The sequence below is a fragment of the Alosa alosa genome, chromosome 23 (genome assembly GCF_017589495.1).
Source record: "Alosa alosa isolate M-15738 ecotype Scorff River chromosome 23, AALO_Geno_1.1, whole genome shotgun sequence".
NCBI classification, from domain to species: Eukaryota; Metazoa; Chordata; class Actinopteri; order Clupeiformes; family Clupeidae; genus Alosa; species Alosa alosa.
In genome coordinates, this window is record NC_063211.1 from 6,923,255 (window position 1) to 6,943,002 (window position 19,748).

A 19,748-nucleotide genomic window follows, 5' to 3' on the forward strand; every position below is an offset into this window, starting at 1 on the left:
CTTCAATGCATTCATTTTCTGTTGATGACTAGACTAAATGACAGGAGATGAGTTTAAGGCATAAATAGGCTTTTAGACCAACAGCAGGTAGGCTACAAGGGTGTTGGAGGCATTTCAAACCTGGGTGGGACAAAGTAGTGGGGGTCAAGGGGTTCTCCCCCAGGATTTTATTTTTTACTGAGTAGGCTGATTTCCTTTATTCTGGTGCATCAATGTGGGCATATATAGCCTGTAACTTTGCTGCTCCGTGGACTAGAAATCTCCTCGTAGAGGAGGCCCTAACGCTGCATAAGACAGAGAAAGCAAAAGCTCTGGGAAAAGAATACAGTTGCATGTGAATATAGCCTACCGAATACAGATTCTGGGTCAAACAGAGATATTTAGGCATAACAGCAACTCAGATGCTGAAGCTTGCAGAGAAGAGAGGCCCATGCATTTATCCCAATCCGTGAATTAGTGAAACACACTCAGCACACAGTGAACACACAGTGAGGTGAAACACACACTAATCCCGACGCAGTGAGCTGCCTGCAACAACAGCGGGGAGCAGTGAGGGGTTAGGTGCCTTGCTCAAGGGCACTTCAGCCGTGCCTACTGGTCGGGATTTAAACCGGCAACCCTCCAGCTACAAATCCGAAGTGCTAACTAGTAGGCCACGGCTGCCCCTAAATATGAGGACAACACGGGCTTCTGTTTCTGTTGGGTGATAGTTCAAAAAATTTCTAGCATTGCTGAGTTAGGTTGGTTAGCTGGGCTAACACACAGTAGCCTGAAGTTGTGGGTACAATTCCCGGTTTCCACTGTTGAGCAAGGCACTTAACCCAAAGTTGCTCTGGGGTCAATGTAGCTTCTTGTAATTGACATATGTAAGTCACTTTGGATGAAAAGTGTACGCTAAATGGATAAATGTAAATGTACTAACTTTCTGATTTGGGCAGGGGGGCCCTTTTCATGTCTGTGCCCAGGGGCCCAGTGGCTCATAATCCGTCCATCACAACAGCCTAAATTCGAGTAGCCTAGGTGAGGCCCATATGTATCACTGGGCTAATAATAATAGTAGGCCTCCTATAATATCTGTTTTGTGTAGGCCTTAAGCCAGTGATCCTCACTATTTTTTTTCACAAGAGCCACATTGGCAGTGCAAAATCAAAAAGAGAGCCACTTTTAAGACAACATACTAACTCACCTTTGCAAATGTGCATTTCTACATATAAATATCCCACAAAAAAAAAATAACACATCCAAAACAGCTAAATATATACAGCTAATGCTTAATAACTTCCTTTCACCTTCATTATTTGGGTGAAGGAAGAAGTATAATTCAGATGTTTGCGTTTTGTAGTGCAGTATTGTATGTTTATGAAGCACATTTGAAAAAATACATTGGCTGTGTTACCACATAGCCTACAGTGGGTCCCATTTAGAAATCGCCACATAGCACATTCGCGCTTTCCGTGATACACGCATAGACAGTAAAAGATACACGCAGCTGCATGAAATGTATTACAACTTATCGCCACAAGGTGGCAGTTTAAGTCCGCTGTAGCATTGCCGGTAAACAGGGCAACGGATTGCATTCAAAGGCGTTGCAAGTGGCAGTGAGATACTGTAAGCAGAACGAAACTAAAGATCACCTCGTTGAAGTCATACAGTAGTAGACTAGGCTAAATCAGAGCCTACTTTTGTTTTTATCAAGCTGGGGCCAGAGATGATGGCCTTTGGCGAACAGTTTAGGCCTACTCAAAATGAGTAAAACCAAATTTGGCGAAATTTCGCCAAAGCTGCATGCGAGCCACCAATAATAGCTTGATGAGCCGCATGTGGCTCGCGAGCCACGCAATGAGTAACACTGCCTTAAGCTCAAATCAACTTTTGAAGCTTAATTGTGTCAATAAAGCATTTTTGCAAAGGAAATATAATTGTGATATAGGCAGCTTAATAGTGTCAATTCAGACCTGTTTTTTTTTTTCATTTTTGTTTTTATTAGACTAGCCAGTAGCCTATCTTTTCTATTTTCGTGGACAACAAGAGTCCACTTCATTCGTTGTTTTAAATAAAGTTGTTGTTGCTTCTACGTTATCTCCAGTGGTCCCAAGTGTCCTGGAAGTTCCGGGAGTCTCACGCATATTAGTTGGGAGACGGCAGCCTATTTAAGCCCAAATAAGCAAAATTATGTTATAGTACGCATATTGATAACGGCTCCCTGATGCCCACAAAATAGATAAAATCTCCCGGAATCTAGAGCGAGCGACAAAGACCGTGCATGCTCGAGACTTCAAATCGCGTGTGCATCTAGCGCGCACACGCAGAGAGGGGTGGTGCGTGTGTGCCTGAGCGCGTCCAAGACAGAGAGCATCCTGATTGGCCTGTTTCGCTAAATCAACCAATCAGTTTTCAGCGTATAGGTGGACTTTCATCTCTTTTCTTCCGAATTTAATTAATATGATATAGCATATTTAAATGGGATATCCTACAACTGGATTATACAATAAAATATAACGGTATATTATACAAACCACAAATCACGGATTCAAGTTCTTGATATGTATTTTCTCTACAAGGACAGCCACTCTAGTGCTGTTGTTTCAGCACGGTCGAATTTTGACGACACTCACGGAAGTAGGCTAGTCCACTCCCCGTCTGTAATGTTTAGAAGCTTTGGCCATCATGGCTCTGCCAGTTAGTATAGGAGCTTTTTTACAGTCTGAGATTATAGAGGACCCTCTATACAAAGATGAGGGTGTTTGTGTTTTGGGAATATTTGGTAAAAGCGCAATGCAACCCGGATCCCCCAAAGAATCACTCCTCAACACACTGGCTGACAAGCACATTTTCTCTCTGTTTGGGCTAGGTGACACGGATAACCAGGAAAGTGGAGCCGTGATTCAGGCGTATTATAATCAAGAAAGCCGCGTATTATATCTCGTGCTGACTTCAGTGTTTGATAATCGACAGCTTCTCAAAGCATGTGAGACTTTGTGCGCGGGTGTCGGACACGCAGAGGCTCACGAGTTCTGGAAGGGAGCTGAGAAGCAACACTGTATGCAGTTGCTCTACCTTTTCTCATTGTGCCATGTTCTTTTGTTAATACACCCGACCTGCTCATTTGATGTGACTTATGACAAACTGTTCCGCGCTTTGGACGCACTTCGTCAAAAGGTACTACCACTACTAAGGGCTACTTTGAAAGATTCGCCCGTTTCAAAAGAATGGAAGATGAACTGTCGCCCGTGTCCGCCTCGTTTGTTGTTCGTGTTCCAAATGAACGGTACACTCAGAGTCAGTGGTCCTGGAAGTGGGAACGGCGCCGATGGTTGTGGAGGAAACTCGGACAGGCCCAAAAAGCATTCTCCGCGAAGACGCCTGCAACACGCTCTTGAGGATCAAATTTATAGAATTTTTCGTAAAAGTCGAGTCCTCACCAATCAAAGCAGCAACTGTCTCTTTACAGTACCTGCTAACCAGGCATTTGTGTACGTCGTTCCTGGACCCGACGAAGATCCAGTCGGTGCGCTGCTGACTCAGTTGCGCTCCAACTGCGCCCTGCGGGAAAATGACACAGGCACTCCAGCACCAGGTCCAAGGCGCTACAACCAAATGCGCCACTCGTCTAGACAGCCCTCTTTCAATGTGGAGAACACGAACCTCTCCTCCGGGGGTCAGCTCGTGGACTGCACTTTGAAGGAGTTTTTGTGGCAGCATGTGGAGTTAGTGCTGACCAAGAAAGGCTTCGATGACAGTGTGGGTCGCAATCCCCAGCCCTCACATTTTGAGTTGCCCACTTACTCCAGATGGGCGCAGGTGGCCTACCGTCTTCACCAAGTGATGATGACCAACACAGAAGAGGAAATGGCTGAGATCGCCATCAAAGTCCAGGCACAGCTGAAAGTGTTGGAGGGCTTCCTGGACGCCGAGGCCAAGTTCTCTGAGAACCGTTGCCAGAAGGCTCTCCCTCTGGCCCATAGCGCTTACCAGTCCAACCTTCCTCACAACTACACGACCACGGTCCACAAAAACCAGCTGGCCCAAGCACTGCGCGTCTACAGTCAGCATGCTCGTGGCATCGCCTTCCAGCGCTACGCCATGCAGCTGCATGAGGACTGCTATAAGTTCTGGAGCAATGGGCACCAGCTGTGTGAGGAGCGGAGCCTCACTGACCAGCACTGTGTGCACAAGTTCCATCTCCTGCCCAAGCCAGGTGAACTCTCGGCACACACCTCTGTTGGCAGAGCTGAAATAACTGAATTTAGCCGCTTATGTTTACAAAGTATCAAGTAGTGTCCGCAGTAATTGTTGCTAGACATTGTTCACTCTTATTGTAAATAATTGTGTGTTCTTTTTAGTATCTCTAGCTATGAAAGACATCGAGTAGAATCATAGAAACACCTAAATACAAGGGTGCTGTTGTACTGTGTAATGAAGTACTAAAGTCCTGCAGTGGATTGACTAACATTTGGAGTGTGACTGGTTCTTTGTAGGAGAAAAGCCAGAGTTGGACCACAACCCTCCAATCATGCAGCACAACAGCAGGGGGCGCTCTAGCAGCGCCTGTAACTGTGGCAGGAAGCAGAGCCCTCGGGAAGACCCCTTTGATATTCAGGCAGCCAACTATGACTTCTACCAGGTCAGTGAAAATGGACTTTCACTGATTAAAATACGACCATTTCCATTTATCCCTTTCAGTTTCACCAGAGTTTTGGTTTCGGTTTCTGGGTGATACTGAAAGGGATAATTAGTAAATGTGTGTGTGTGTGTATATATATATATTGTACTTACAATTTATCTCTGTCAGTTTCACCCAGAGTTTTACTGGGTGAGACTGACTTATTTCCATTTGACATTGATTGTAATGTAATTGCTGTTGTTTAATGTGCTTGTTTCTTGTTCTGCTGTGCAGATGCTGGAGGAGAAGTGCTGTGGGAAGCTGGAGCGGATCCAGTTCCCAGTGTTCCAGGCCAGCACCCCTGACCCGGCCCCGGCCAGCGACGACACCAGCCGGACCCCTGAACCGGCGCTCCCTGCTGGTGAGGAGGAGGAGGGCGAGCACCTGAAGGAGAAAGAGGGCGCTGTGAGCCACACGCCGGGCGACAGCACGGGCCTGAGCTTGGCCCTGAGCCTGGGCCAGTCCACGGACAGCCTGGGGCCGTACGGGGACGGCACGGAGGGCCCGGAGAAGAGGCCCAGCGTGGTGGACCGCCAGCACTCCACCGTGGAGTACCTGCCCGGCATGCTGCACTCCGGCTGCTCCAAGGGGCTGCTGCCCAAGTTCTCCAGCTGGTCGCTGGTCAAGCTGGGCCCGGCCAAGTCCTACAACCCACACACAGGCCTGGAGCAGCCTGGCTTCCTGCCCGGTTCCAACTTCTTGCTGCCTTGGGATGTGGTCATCCGCTGCCGCACGGAGGAGGACGTGGGCGCGGTGGAGCCGCTGGACGGCAGCTCCTCGTCCTGGCCTGCCCCCAACAAGGCGCTGGCTGGGAAGCGTGGTGGGGCGGGGTACCTGTGGCGCGGCCGTCGCCGGGACGACGTAGCTCGGGCCTTCGTGGGCTTTGAGTACGAAGACAGCAGGGGCCGGCGGTTCCTCAGCTCGGCACCTGACAAGGTGGTGAAGGTGCTGGGTCCGGGCGGTGCCAAAGAGCCGGCCACCAGGGCGCTCAACTCGGACATGCCCCTGTACGTCCCCTCGCCCTCACAAGGCCGCGGCGTCAAGCCCCACTTCGCCCAGCTGGCACGCCTCTTCATCGTGGTGCCTGACGCCCCTCTGGAGCTCACGCTCAGCCCTCAGGTAAATCCCCCTGATCAAGCACTCACGCTCACGCTCAGTCTGCAGGTAAAGCCCTCAGCCTTCTGGTAAAGCCCTTTGATCAAGCACTCACACACTCAGCACTTAGGTATTGAACATTTTCATACATACCTCTTAATCTTGTTCAGCACATAGGTATTAAACATTTTCATACATACCCACTCTTAATCTCGCTCACCCACTCGCTCAGCCCTCAGGTATTGAACATTTTCATACATACCTCTTATAATCTTGCTCGGCCATTACTTCTCTCTTACGGTAGGTTTCCACACAGCGAAACACCTTGTGAATTTCGCCCAACGAATTTTAGCCTGGGGGGCATGTACGGCGAAACAGAGCAAAACAGTAGTGGCTACAAGCGGTGCCAAACGAGGCTATGTGCTAGTTCAAAAGTACTTAATGAAGACATACAAGGATCTTTATGCCTTGACTAAGTTGATGTTGCCTATAAACAACAATGCATGTTCAAAGAAACAACAAGGTCACTAAGACATAATATATTTCATACCTGTGTTGTAGCATGTAGCCTAGCCGCCTAGCTAAACTTACAAATTGTGCAATGTCCGGAAAGGCTAGCGGTTGGCCTGTCGGCTACCTGGATTTGCAAATTTCGCCTCCATTCAACCTCAATGAGAGCAGCGTCAAATTTGCGTCAATTGAAACCATTAATCTCACTCACACAGTCTCTGTCACTCCTTCTGTCTGTCTCATAATAATAATATAAATATAAATAATAATAATAATAATTATGTCACTCACACAGTCTCTATCTCACTCTCTCTCTCTGTCTCTATATGTCTCATAGCTTCTTGTTTGTGTTTATTCTCAGTGGAAGTGTGTAGGAAATGCATGCCTTGGCTTTGCTGTCTACTTCACATGATTTTGACATGTCTTAGCACATACACTCTACTACTGCACTGCCACCCCACACAGTCACTGCATTTTAGCAGCACAGACAAGTAGACAGGTATTGACAGATTGAAGACCTGAAGATGACTAAGAATAGAAGTGTCATTGTGATAACTATTTATAGCATACAAGGGGATGTTTTTTTGGATAGTGTTGTGTGAGACTACATACAGTAAATCACAATATATTCAGTATATATTTCCTATGCACTAATTAGTATATATTCAGTATATATTTCCTATACCATACAGTTTTATTGCACTAATCAGTATATATTCCGTATATATCAGTATATATTCAGTATATATTTCCTATACCTTAAGGTTATATTGCACTAATCAGTATATATTCAGTATATATTTCCTATACCATACGGTTATATTGCACTACAGCATACAGGACTCTGTGTTTTCTCTCCTCCTGCTCAGGTGCAGCCAGGGCTGCCCCCATGTCCGGTGTTCCACCCCGAGCAGCCGGAGGTGGTGCTGGCGCCGGACAGCATGTGGGTCCTGCGCTTCCCCTACGCCTACGTGACGGACCGCGGGCCCTGCTACCCGCCCAAGGAGAACCAGCCCCTGGCCAGCTACAGGGTTCTGAGGGGCATCCTGCGCGCCAACACAGCCAGTCCCCCACCGCAGTGAGCCTGTGCACTCTCTGGCGCCTCCAATTGACTTGGCAATGATGAGAATCAGGAGTGTTGGCTTTGATGGAATCATGGACATTGGCTGACAGTGACTGATTTGGAATTTTTCAGCTGTAACGGTGACCTCAGCCTGAGAGTGACGCTGTGCACCTGGTGTCATCTCTATGTCCAGTTAAGGTTACTGTTGCAGCACTCTTCTGTCCAGCTGCTTGATGTGTTCATGTACATCTTGTTCTGAAATAATAATGTCAGGTGAACCCATTGTTTGGTCTTTCATACTGAAGGAATTGTGACGGTGATGTGCTAGAGACCCATTCACATTTGCTTCGAGGGAACTGTGATTTTCCTCTGAATAAACTAAACATTGATGAATCAGATGTGCCTATTTGAAGGGAGGACACTAGTGCCATTTCTGTTCTGAATGTAATTAGTCCATTGAAAATTGCACTTCTATCTGCCTACCTGTGGCAAACTCAGCCCAACTGAGCCCAATTAGCTATGTGTTGCTGTGCCAACCATTTCCACTTTATAGATACTGTTGGTTTACTGTGAGAACCAGTCCCTTCATAATGATAATCATCTGCCGTCATATTCACTGCCGAACACCAAACTCAGAGTAATGCGGGCCTTGGTAATGACTGCATGTTTTGTTAGAGCTCAGTTGAGATGGCATTTTAACTGCTGATGAAACACTGAGTGCTTCTGCACAATTCAACACTGGAAATGACAACACGGGAAATGGGGAACATTGCACAGGAAATATCTATTTACACAGCTTGGCAAGAAATTACAAAAATATCATTCTTTTAAAGTACATTTTTGATTTGTTTTGCTCAGTGCACAGAAGGAAGGCATGCGTCATATTTACACACTACTCTGAATCGGAACCACTCAGAAGCACATGTTAAAAAAGCCTTTTGCAGTTTTGTTAATGATAGAATCAATCAGGTGATGGTTAAAATGCAAAGGCTGTACAAGGCCATGTGATATAAATAGGGACATTCATTAATAAATTAGAATGTGGTGTTCTGCTTTCAAGTCCAGCAGATTGTCTGCGTTCTCATTCCTCCATTGGCTATTTCTTCATTTGCAGCTGTCGGAGGAAAAGGGAAAAGAAACCAGTGATCAGTGAATATCAGTCAACCGGAAATCAGTGAATATCAGTCAACCAGAAATCAGTGAATATCAATGTAATTACAATGACTACAGGAGGCTTTGGGGCAGGAGACAGGATCCTTATTGGCCTATCTTATCCATATTTACTTTAATACTTTGAGGCCATTATACACCTTCCATAGGCAAACATAATAATTAGAAAATGTTCTTTGATATGCTTGTATTTTCGTGTGACTCCTAGAAGTTCCTGGGGTGCCATTTCTAAGGATTCAAAGTTTGGAGGGATCTCACTTGAGCTACTCCTGGTTGATCCGACGACTTGTTTTCAATTCCTTGGAGGTTGACTTGGACGCTGGTCTCTCGGAATGCACTCGCAGCGATTCACATCGATTTCACAGTGAGCCCTCTGGACGTTGGTGGATGCTACTAGAGCAGGAGGGAAGAGAGGAGAATGAAACGGTAATGAAACACATCTGACAGGACATGCTCATAACAAGCTGCCAAGTGTGACCTAGTGACCGCAACTCAGCAGGTCAGTAAAGCCAAGGCAGTGTTTGTGAAGAGAACAAGGGACGCAGACCTGAGGTATGGGACACACACCTGGTTTTTGTGAGGGGTACGGGGGACACACAACTGGTTTTTGTAAGGGGTACGGGGGACACACACCTGGTTTTTGTGAGGGGTACGGGGGACACACAACTGGTTTTTGTAAGGGGTACGGGGGACACACACCTGGTTTTTGTGCCGGTACAGGGGAGGCACCTGGATTTTGCGTGAAGGGTATGGGGGGGGACACACCTGGTTTTTGTGAGAGGTACGTGGGACACACCTTGATTTTCTGAGAGGTACAGGACATACACCTGGTTTTTGTGAGGGGTACGGGGGACACACACCTGGTTTTTGTGAGGGGTACGGGACACAGCGGTCCTCCATGCAGTCCCAAATCAGCCCGTTGTCACAGAGCCTGTGGGAGACGTCGGGCTGGCCTGCTAGAGAACACCTGCACAGCAACACGCAACACATCAGACACATACAGCACGGGACACGTCGGGCTGGCCTGCTAGAGAACACCTGCACAGCAACACATCAAATACTTACAGTACCAGACTGGAGAATTGTACAAATCAATTGACTTGAATAAGTACCTTAAGTACAGTATCTTGGATAGAAGGAACAGGTAGTGTAGACTAGGCCAGTTACAGGTTACCCATTCTTCTACAGACTCCTATAGTATCAAGTGCAATATCTACTATCTCAGTCATAATTTGTGGCCTTTCATAAAGGACAAAGGGAGAGAAAAACCTCCAAACCAAGGCACTCCTTGAGCTTACTAATAAGAATAAGTTGCATTTCTATAATACTTTCTCAACACTCAAGGTTGCTGACATGTCCTAACTGCACAATTAAAAAAAGCCCATGTGTAGCGGCTTGTGCTGTTAGTGGCTTGTGCTAGGGCACAACACCAGTATTCATTCTTCATTCTTTATCCTCTTGACACCACAGGACACCAGACTTTTTCATTGTCTTTGTCATTTCATATCAAGACAGCATGCCTTCAACCTACACGTCAAATTGGAAATCCTGCTGACTTGTACACTAGTGGAATGGCCATCACCAACTCCTGGCTTTTTTGCACACTACTGAATGACCTAACTTGCTGCACACTAGTATAATGGTAATTTTAACGTAGTTTGGGAGGTACAGAATTGCAATTACATAAGAATATATTGAATACTGCAATCCCCCTAGACTTGTTTTTATCTCTTTTGGGGGGGTCCAGTCCAGGTCCTAATCAGAGGGGGCCAAGCACCCCCATAACTGGAACTGTGGCGTGGGGGCAGTGTGGAGTAGCTGTATTGGCGCTGAGAGGACTCACCAGTTCCTTGTGCGGGTGGCCGTGTGCCGACGGATCATCGGGGGCTCCAGACACTTACACTCCGTGTGATTGGCCACCTTCACCAGCACAGGCTCGGGGGACGTTTTGAAGGGGGTCACACTGAAGAGCTGCGGGAACACCGAGCTGGTCAGACAGTGGGACCGTGTGGGCCACATCCCACCCCTCTGTGCCATATACTGTTGGCACTTCCACGCTACACACAGGCTACACAGTGTGCATTTCATTTGTACATGGTGTCCCGTATGTAAATAATACATCATAGAGTAATATTGGTATAGTACTAATGGTATCATAATACTATTTATATACATAATATTTATAACTAGAAATGCAATTCCATTACCAGTGCATGAAAATGCAAAAAATGTGATAGTTATCATGTATAGTTAATATCTTAAAAAGTATAAAGTTTAAAATAATGAAAAATATATTGCTTAAGTCCTTTTCAAGACCTACATTACAAAGTTTCAACGAAGTTTCTACGTTAAATGGTTGAAGCTGAATTAGACACAGAAATTTTGGTTAGAAGAAGGAGAAGAAGAAGAAGACTTTGGATAACAGAACAGTGCATTTTCATGCACTGTAATTATTAATGAATGAATTAATGAATGAATAATATAATTGATATACTGTATTTAAGTTGCGTTGGATAAATGAATATATGTAAATGTAAAATACTATGCACATTGTCTGTATATTGTGAACCGTCTACTGTCTATATTGTACTATATTGCAGAGGTTTGTGGTTTCAGCGTGGCAATCACTATTTTTTTTTATTTAGTGGTGGATGGTAGTCCACAGGTTGCTTCCTCATTCAGAAGGGTCCAGAGTAGTCCCTGGGTCACAATCAATTGAACACCCTTGGAACATTGCATCAGAGAGACATCTCTCTGTGTGTGTGTGTGTGTGTGTGTCAACATACTTGTCAACATATAGGATTCTGATTCCAGTTCTGAGGCCTATACTACAAAAAGAGGTTACCCCAGTAACTTTGTGAGTAACAAAAGAACACGTCACCAAAGATCTTTGACGTCACTGCATGTATTGCTTCTGAAATGACACTGCTTTGAGATCAGTGGTTACTACCAATTTTACCTGGGTAACCAGTAACCTCGCTCCGTAGCATCCCCCTCTGCATCTGACAAAAGAGCACCCTGAGTGTTGTGGGACTCACAGTTTTGTTGACGTAGGTGGTGCTGGTGTTCCGGCAGGCGACGCCCTCTTTGTTGCAGCAGCCGTTACACCTGAACACGGAGACGCACGGCGGCTTGAAGAAAATGTCTGTCGGTGAGCCCATCTCCGTGGCAACGTCTACACAGGTCTCCCTGGGCATGCACTGCGTCTTCTCCCACTCATCCTTGATGGCTGAGGAGAGCAAGGGGAGATGCCATTTGGTCTTCACGTGAACCTCACTGAGTCTGATTTAATTTCATCCAGTCATGGAAGTTAATGTCACATTTCATTACAGGTAGGTGTCTCCAGGTGAAATGTCAAGCAGGCTCTCATCTTATTATGCTTTGCTCTCATGACTCATCGTGGTTATCATTTCCACACACCTGTCCACCTAGCGCCCCACACACCGGTCCATCTAGCGCCCCACACACCTGTCCTCCTAGTGCCCCACACACCTGTCCATCTAGCGCCCCACACACCTGTCCTCCTAGTGCCCCACACACCTGTCCATCTAGCGCCCCACACACCTGTCCTAGTGCCCCACACACCTGTCCATCTAGCGCCCCACACACCTGTCCTCCTAGTGCCCCACACACCTGTCCATCTAGCGTCCTCATCTAGCGCCCCACACACCTGTCCATCTAGCGCCCCACACACCTGTCCTCCTAGTGCCCCACACACCTGTCCTCCTAGTGCCCCACACACCTGTCCATCTAGCGCCCCACACACCTGTCCATCTAGCGCCCCACACACCTGTCCTCCTAGTGCCCCACACACCTGTCCTCCTAGTGCCCCACACACCTGTCCTCCTAGTGCCCCACACACCTGTCCATCTAGCGCCCCACACACCTGTCCATCTAGCGCCCCACACACCTGTCCTCCTAGTGCCCCACACACCTGTCCTCCTAGTGCCCCACACACCTGTCCATCTAGCGCCCCACACACCTGTCCATCTAGCGCCCCACACACCTGTCCTCCTAGTGCCCCACACACCTGTCCTCCTAGTGCCCCACACACCTGTCCTCCTAGTGCCCCACACACCTGTCCATCTAGCGCCCCACACACCTGTCCATCTAGCGCCCCACACACCGGTCCATCTAGCGCCCCACACACCTGTCCTCCTAGTGCCCCACACACCTGTCCATCTAGCGCCCCACACACCTGTCCTCCTAGTGCCCCACACACCTGTCCATCTAGCGCCCCACACACCTGTCCATCTAGCGCCCCACACACCTGTCCTCCTAGTGCCCCACACACCTGTCCTCCTAGTGCCCCACACACCTGTCCATCTAGCGCCCCACACACCTGTCCTCCTAGTGCCCCACACACCTGTCCATCTAGCGCCCCACACACCTGTCCTCCTAGTGCCCCACACACCTGTCCTCCTAGTGCCCCACACACCTGTCCTCCTAGTGCCCCACACACCTGTCCTCCTAGTGCCCCACACACCTGTCCTCCTAGTGCCCCACACACCTGTCCTCCTAGTGCCCCACACACCTGTCCACTCTAGCTTCCCACACACCGGGTCCATCTCCAGCTCCACACACCTGTCCTCCTAGGCCCCCACACACCTGTCCATCTAGCTCCCACACACACCTGTCCCTCCTAGTAGCCCCACATCCCTACTCCCACCTATACTCCCACTTATCCACCCCACACTCCTCTACTCCACCGTATAGGCTTCATGAGGACTTCTCCACAGTTCTCCAAAGATCAGTAACTAGTGCCTGCTGTGTAGGAGTAGGCTAATCAATTTGACTAAATTTGAGCATAGCAGCATTCATGTGCAAAGTGACATTAGAATGATGCTGTTTGGTCTGCAGCAAAGCCATATCCACTTTATTATTGAGCAATGGGCGTCTTCATGACACTCCAGGATTCCGAAATCCGTTTGTCTGTTTCCGGCCGAAGCTGCGTTGTATTGATTTTAAGTAGTTTCATATGATAGTCTGACTAAAAGAGTGCCTGACGCATCCTAAGCCATGTAAAAGTGAACTTCATATAAAATATCCCCATTCAGTGAAAAATGCTCAACATTTTGAAAGTAATATAAGTTGAAGAATATCCAAGTTAGCCTACTGAGACTGGAACAAAAGTAGAAACTGGAACAAAAGTAGATTTCAGGAATAAAGTGGATAGGGAGCCATACGCATGTGGTCTGCAGCATCTCTCTTTCAGACCCTTTCAACAAGATAAACAAAAACAATGCTTGAACGTTCTATTTTGTTGCCAATCTACTTCCGCTTCATTAAGATAACATATGGAATGTTAAAACGGAAGCCTTGTGGGAACAACTATGATTCTGATAATGGAACTTTCTTGAAACGGTCAACAATCAAAATGGAGTGGGCCAGAGCTGTGTCCAGTGTCGTACACTTGAGTCATAGTTTTTCCATTTACAGTACTCTCAATCTGAAGGTGAGAGTGAAGGTGAGGTGCTAGAAAGCCTTTAGGCCTAAATGTAATATGGCAGAACATTTTGGGTAAATAACTCCTCATCGAGCAGTCTGAGTCATACTGCAATAGTTAATCAATTATTACAGTGAGGGAAGGGAAAGCCAACCCAAAGCCCACAGCAAAGTCAAACCTGCTGAATGTCTGAGTGTTCTTCTGAACATACTATTATGCTGACCTGAAAATTCTTTTATGTGAGTGTGTGTGTGTGTGTGTGTGTGTGTGTGTGTGTGTGTGTGTGTGTGTGTGTGTGTGTGTGTGTGTGTGTACCATTGAGGATCTCCAGGCTGTAGGTGTCAGGTGTGTGTGTGAGAGTGTGTGTGTACCATTGAGGATCTCCAGGCTGTAGGTGTCAGGTGTGTGTAAGTGTGTGTGTGTACCATTGAGGATCTCCAGGCTGTAGGTGTCATGTGTGTGTGTGTATGTGTGCACCATTGAAGATATCCAGGCTGTAGGTGTCAGGGGTGTGTGTGAGTGTGTGTGTGTGCACCATTGAGGATCTCCAGGCTGTAGGTGTCAGGTGTGTGTGAGTGAGTGTGTGTGTGTACCATTGAGGATCTCCAGGCTGTAGATGTCAGGTGTGTGTGAGTGTGTTTGTGTGTACCATTGAGGATCTCCAGGCTGTAGATGTCAGGTGTGTGTGAGTGAGTGTGTGTGTGTACCATTGAGGATCTCCAGGCTGTAGATGTCAGGTGTGTGTGAGTGTGTTTGTGTGTACCATTGAGGATCTCCAGGCTGTAGATGTCAGGTGTGTGTGAGTGTGTTTGTGTGTACCATTGAGGATCTCCAGGCTGTAGATGTCAGGTGTGTGTGAGTGCGTGTGTGTGTACCATTGAGGATCTCCAGGCTGTAGATGTCAGGTGTGTGTGAGTGTGTGTGTGTGTACCATTGAGGATCTCCAGGCTGTAGATGTCAGGTGTGTGTGAGTGTGTGTGTGTGTACCATTGAGGATCTCCAGGCTGTAGGTGGGGGAGGCGTAGCGGGTGGAGCGGTGTGATGGGGCGCGGTCCTCCATCAGCGGAGACGAGTCCAGGTTCTTCAGCTTTAGCTTCAGACGGCATCTCCACAGCTTCCAGTCCGCGTAGTTAGTCAGCCTCAGAACCTCATCAAGACTTGAAGCAGACCGCATCTCCTTGATCCAACGGTTCTGGGAAGATAAGGGGGGGTTCTGCATGGAACCCAAAAATTTTATTTGACGCGCTTAGAACACGTCTTTAGGAGATTTTATAAACTGTCCACACTTCAAGTTATGGACTACACTTCAAGTTGTGGTACAACCTTTCCCGATCAAATCCTTCTTTTTGACTCAACGTGAGAAAAGTTGACACACTGCGGTCACTCCCACTGCAGTCTCTTATAAGAGAGATACTATAGGAATGAATAGACATGAGAATGAGAATGAGAATGAGAAGCACTGTCCAATAGTTCCTATTCCAGCCACAAGGAGGCAGTACAGTCCTCTGCACAAGCTGCTGGTTGTAGTAGTTGTCTATGCTGACACATCACAAAATTTCTTGAATTTCCCCTGGGGATCAATAAAGCATGCGCGGATCTACGGGGTGGCAAAGGGTGGCAACTGCCACCCCTGGGACACAGTCTTGCCACCCCTGTTGCCACCCCATTTATAAATCAGATAATATTTTTTTAAGTATATTTTATGTTCATACATGTTGGACTGTGAGAAGGTGTGAAACCCGCACCAAACTCCTCTCAAACAGAAATTGCCGATTTAGAATCCCCCGCCCCCTCACAATGGTTTCACCCATCACCATCAGCGCAGTGACCCCCGCGAAATTTCACCATTGGCAGCAGATTGCACAGTGCATGCAAAACCATACACTAATTCTCAGCCTTTGACTTTCATAAAAAAAACTTCTTGTAAAAAATCTCTTGCTATTCTTCTCTGTGCTACATTGCTTTCAATGATCTGTTGGCTCACCTGTGTTTAGGACTGATTGTTTAGTTTAAGCACCTAAGTGTCTTCACACCTGATAGTTGTGTTTACATAAACAATTGGTTAATGGGTGTGTATTTTGGAAGGTAGTGCCTTGAAATTGTAAAGAGGAAACATTATCTGAGTTTTCTGTGTCTAAAGTAGAGAAATGTGTTTCGAGTTTTGGAAATCAATGTCCGTACCGTTTTGTGTGTGTGATGTGTGATTCTGATAATGTGCTTATAGTTGTGCAAAACTGGGCTGATGTTTTGCCCCTTGAGTGTAAGGTTTCGCTAACTGCGGGATACTTTTGATTTTAGTGTTTAAGCAATTGTGAAAATCTGTAAGATAAAATCATTCTAAGCATGACCAAACACATCTCTGACCTCTTGGGGTAAACAGACTCAAGTGAAGTGTTGTGTGATTCCTCACAGAAGCTTGTACAACAGCTATTACATGACACTGGCACAGAATGTGTCTCTATTGACAGGGAACATCCTTTGGCAGCGGCACATGTTGAACAGCTGGAGCCCAAGAGACAGCCATCTTCCCATGGACCACCTGTTCAGAGGCTCCGTGGAGCCGGGGAGTGCCTCAGGCCGATGGCGGGGAGTGCATCAGGCCGATGGCGGGGAGTGCATCAGGCTGATGGCTGGATGTTGGAAGGGAGGCCCACAAGCGTGCCCACAGACGATTGCCGTTGTTTCAGTGAGAGCTGGCTTTTTAACGAGCACCCCATGAACTGTAACAGCTGCAGGGCGAAGATTTTTTTGTTTTTGGTTGTTTAACAGCTTGTGGCACCCTCTCTTACACAAACACTCATGGCTGAGCAATGAGGAAAGTTTTCTCATTCTCATTTTCTTAGGTGCCCAGTTTGTCACTGGCGCTGAGGTGATCATTAGTCAGAGTTCTTGTGCAACCCACTCAGCGCACAAGAAACAACAGGAGACAGGAGAATTTTTCCACAGCACCCTGGCCTGAGGCATGGAGTACAAGTGCACCAATCTCCAGTGAGAAAAGAGCATGCCTGTAAAAGCAGCGATTGCGTATGCCTCTATAATCCATACCATATGTGGTCATTAAAATGCTGTAATATTCACGTCTCCTGATTTCAAAAGAACATTTTGAGCAATTACAAACTTTAAATGTTTACTACAAAAAGGGAGAGGGCTTGACAGAGTGCAGGGAAGTGAGAAAGTGGGAGGGGGGGGGGGTTCTCCTCTGATCCCTTTACGAGTCGGGAAGCCGCAGAGAGGATGGAAAGTTGTAGTGTGGAGGCCAGTGCAGGGAAGCCTGTCGTGCAGCAATACACACTCGTCAGCACCAGGGTCTGTCATGCAACAATACACACTGGCCAGCACCAGGGTCTGTTTGCTTGCTTCTCCTGAGTTCAATTAGTGACAGGAGCCCTCTGATCCCATAGAACAGTCTATATAGAACAGTATATATAGAACAGTCTATATAGAACAGTCTATGTCTTATCCCATAGACTGTAGAACTATATATATATAACTGTATATATAAAACAGTCTATATAGAACAGGATATATAGAACAGTCTATATAGAACAGTCTATGTCTTATCCCATAGACTGTAGAACTATATATATATATCTGTATATATAAAACAGTCTATATAGAACTGGATATATAGAACAGTCTATATAGAACAGTCTATGTCTTATCCCATAGACTGTAGAACTATATATATATATATCTGTATATATAAAACAGTCTGTATAGAACTGGATATATAGAACAGTCTATATAAAACAGTATATATAAAACAGTCTATATATAACTGTATATATAAAACAGTCTATATAGAACTTGATATATAGAACAGTCTGTCTGATCCATTCAATATGGAGGGTGGAGTCGCCTGCTTCCACTTAAGACAAAGCGCAACAACAACATGCAAGACAGCAGGGTGAAAAAGAAAAGCATGAGCAAAGAGTTGTGTCTGTGTATTTGTGTGTGTATGCGTGTGTGTGTGTGTTTGTGTATGTGTGTCTGTGTGTGTGCGTGTGTGTGTGTGTGTCTGTGTATGTGTGCCTGTGTATGTATCTGTATGTGAGTGTATGTGTGTGTGTGGTGTGCATGTGTGTCTGTGTATGTGTGTGTCTCTCTCTGTGTGTGTATGTATCTGTGTGTGTGTGTGTGTGTGTGTGTGTGTGTGTGTGTGTGTGTGTGTGTGTGTGTGTGTGTAGAGAGAGGGAGAGAGAGATTAGACAGGAGGAGGAGATGAGAAGAGAATGGGGGTGGCACAATATGCACCCACTCACCCACACCCCCAGCCATGCTTAGTCTTTACACCTAACAAGTCATCAAACTGTTTCACATGGAACGTGTCCTTATGTAAGCAACAGCAAGCGAGAGGGAAGCAAAGCCTAAGGCCAGTAAATGCTGCTGAAATGACACAGGAATCAGTCCAGTCATTCAACCGAGCAACCAAGATTGCATTCCCTTGTACAGTCGGCCCACTAACTTAATTCATTAATAACATTTAACGCCAACAGCTCATCATATGCTCAGAAACAACTCATTTAGTATGCTTCAACAGCTTATCATATGCTCAGAAACACAACTCATTTAGCATGCTCCAACAGCTCATCATATGCTCAGAAACAACTCATTTAGCATGCTCCAACAGCTCATCATATGCTCAGAAACAACTCATTTAGTATGCTTCAACAGCTTATCATATGCTCAGAAACACAACTCTGTCACAAAGATCCCCTTTGTACAGACGTGGAAATAATCTATAGAGTATTTCAAATGCAATTTGAACTCAATATATTAGACAGCCTAACAAGTCACTTTGTGCTAAGGTCCAGTCATCCCTCGGAGGAAAATGGACTAAACTGACTGATGAGTGAATAAGTGATTAAAACCCAAATGCACCCTGTGCAGCTACTCACTCTCTGGTCTTCAGCGGCCGGCGTCAGCCTCAGGAAGCCCAACAGCAGCAGCAACGTGTGCAGGAGAGTCCACATCCTGTAGTGGAGTTGCCAGAGAGAGAACGCTCTGCGATGGCGACAGAGGAGGATCTTCCGCTTCTCATGCAATAATGATGAAAAGGAAAAAAAAAAACTCCCAAAGCCAGTCTCTGGACAACCCTGTGAGACCACACACACACACACACACACACACGTGAAGACCCGGCCCAGTGAATGAGAACGTGGGGGAAGAACCTGGTAAGTTGACAGAGACACCTCAGTAGAAGCCAAATGGAATTCCCTCTTTAAAAAAGGAAGGAAAAATAAAAACACACCCTCTGCTTCCAAGGTCCTGGAAAGGGTCTTTGAACTAGACACAAGAGGCAGGTTTCAGCAGAGAGATCTCTCTTTCTCACTGGCTGTCTCTGACTCATTAGTCTCTATGGCCGCCTCCTTTGCTGAGACTAATGTCTGTCTTCATCATCTCAGCCCAGCTCAAGCGTTCTCAGATCTGTGTGCTTTTGTGTGTGTGAGTATGTGCGTGTCTCTGTGTCTGAGTTTATGCACGCAAGTCAGTGGCGTGGGTGTGTGAATCTGTCAGGGGTGTGTGTGTGTGTGTGTGTGTATCCGGGGTGTGTATCGCGTTTGTGTGTATCCGGGGTGTGTTTGTGTGTGTGTCCAGCTGTGTGTGTGTGTGTGTGTCCGTGGTGTGTGTGTGCAAGCGGCTGCCGCAGGACTCGGTTCCCCTCCCCTCCAGCCGGCTGACTCGTCTGCGCGCCACTCACGGCACGTCCTAGGACGTCTGGTTGCGGAGTGGTCACCGGATTCCCAACCCCCGGTTCACAGCTCGTACGCGCTCGACCCACAGGAACATGTGGTTTAAAT

General features: G+C 46.8%; 2 protein-coding genes across 3 annotated transcripts; one reads left to right on the plus strand and one right to left on the minus strand.

Moving 5' to 3' along the window:
• Positions 1–2,601: 2,601 nt before the first annotated feature.
• On the plus strand, positions 2,602–7,724 carry smg8 (SMG8 nonsense mediated mRNA decay factor). The gene is made up of 4 exons (XM_048235447.1): positions 2,602–4,198; positions 4,479–4,624; positions 4,898–5,782; positions 7,138–7,724. The coding sequence occupies exons 1-4, from the start codon at positions 2,668–2,670 to the stop codon at positions 7,348–7,350; spliced, it is 2,775 nt and encodes a 924-aa protein (XP_048091404.1). The 5' UTR covers positions 2,602–2,667; the 3' UTR covers positions 7,351–7,724.
• A 387-nt stretch (positions 7,725–8,111) lies between these two features.
• vegfd (vascular endothelial growth factor D) lies at positions 8,112–19,450 on the minus strand. Of its 2 annotated transcripts, none has more exons than XM_048235450.1 (7): positions 18,846–19,450; positions 14,935–15,160; positions 11,540–11,730; positions 10,345–10,472; positions 9,362–9,468; positions 8,760–8,891; positions 8,112–8,445 (listed from the first exon to the last, which is right to left on the minus strand). In XM_048235450.1, the coding sequence occupies exons 1-6, from the start codon at positions 18,918–18,920 to the stop codon at positions 8,794–8,796; spliced, it is 825 nt and encodes a 274-aa protein (XP_048091407.1). In that variant the 5' UTR covers positions 18,921–19,450; the 3' UTR covers positions 8,112–8,445; positions 8,760–8,793. The 2 variants fall into 2 exon arrangements, with proteins under 2 accessions (XP_048091407.1, XP_048091406.1); XM_048235449.1 differs by having other exon boundaries at positions 8,760–8,894.
• Between the last annotated feature and the right edge of the window lie 298 nt (positions 19,451–19,748).

Bases quoted from the DNA above. Each gene is read 5' to 3' on its own strand.
- vegfd (XM_048235449.1), bottom strand. From the start codon at position 18,920: ATGTGGACTCTCCTGCACACGTTGCTGCTGCTGTTGGGCTTCCTGAGG. The intron at 15,161-18,845 runs GTGAGTAGCTGC...GGTTCCATGCAG, and splicing joins CGGCCGCTGAAGACCAGAGA to AACCCCCCCTTATCTTCCCA. The intron at 8,895-9,361 runs GTGTGTGTCCCC...CTCCTGCTCTAG, and splicing joins GTACCCCTCACAAAAACCAG to TAGCATCCACCAACGTCCAG.
- smg8 (XM_048235447.1), top strand. From the start codon at position 2,668: ATGGCTCTGCCAGTTAGTATAGGAGCTTTTTTACAGTCTGAGATTATA. The intron at 4,199-4,478 runs GTGAACTCTCGG...GGTTCTTTGTAG, and splicing joins CCATCTCCTGCCCAAGCCAG to GAGAAAAGCCAGAGTTGGAC. The intron at 4,625-4,897 runs GTCAGTGAAAAT...TCTGCTGTGCAG, and splicing joins CCAACTATGACTTCTACCAG to ATGCTGGAGGAGAAGTGCTG.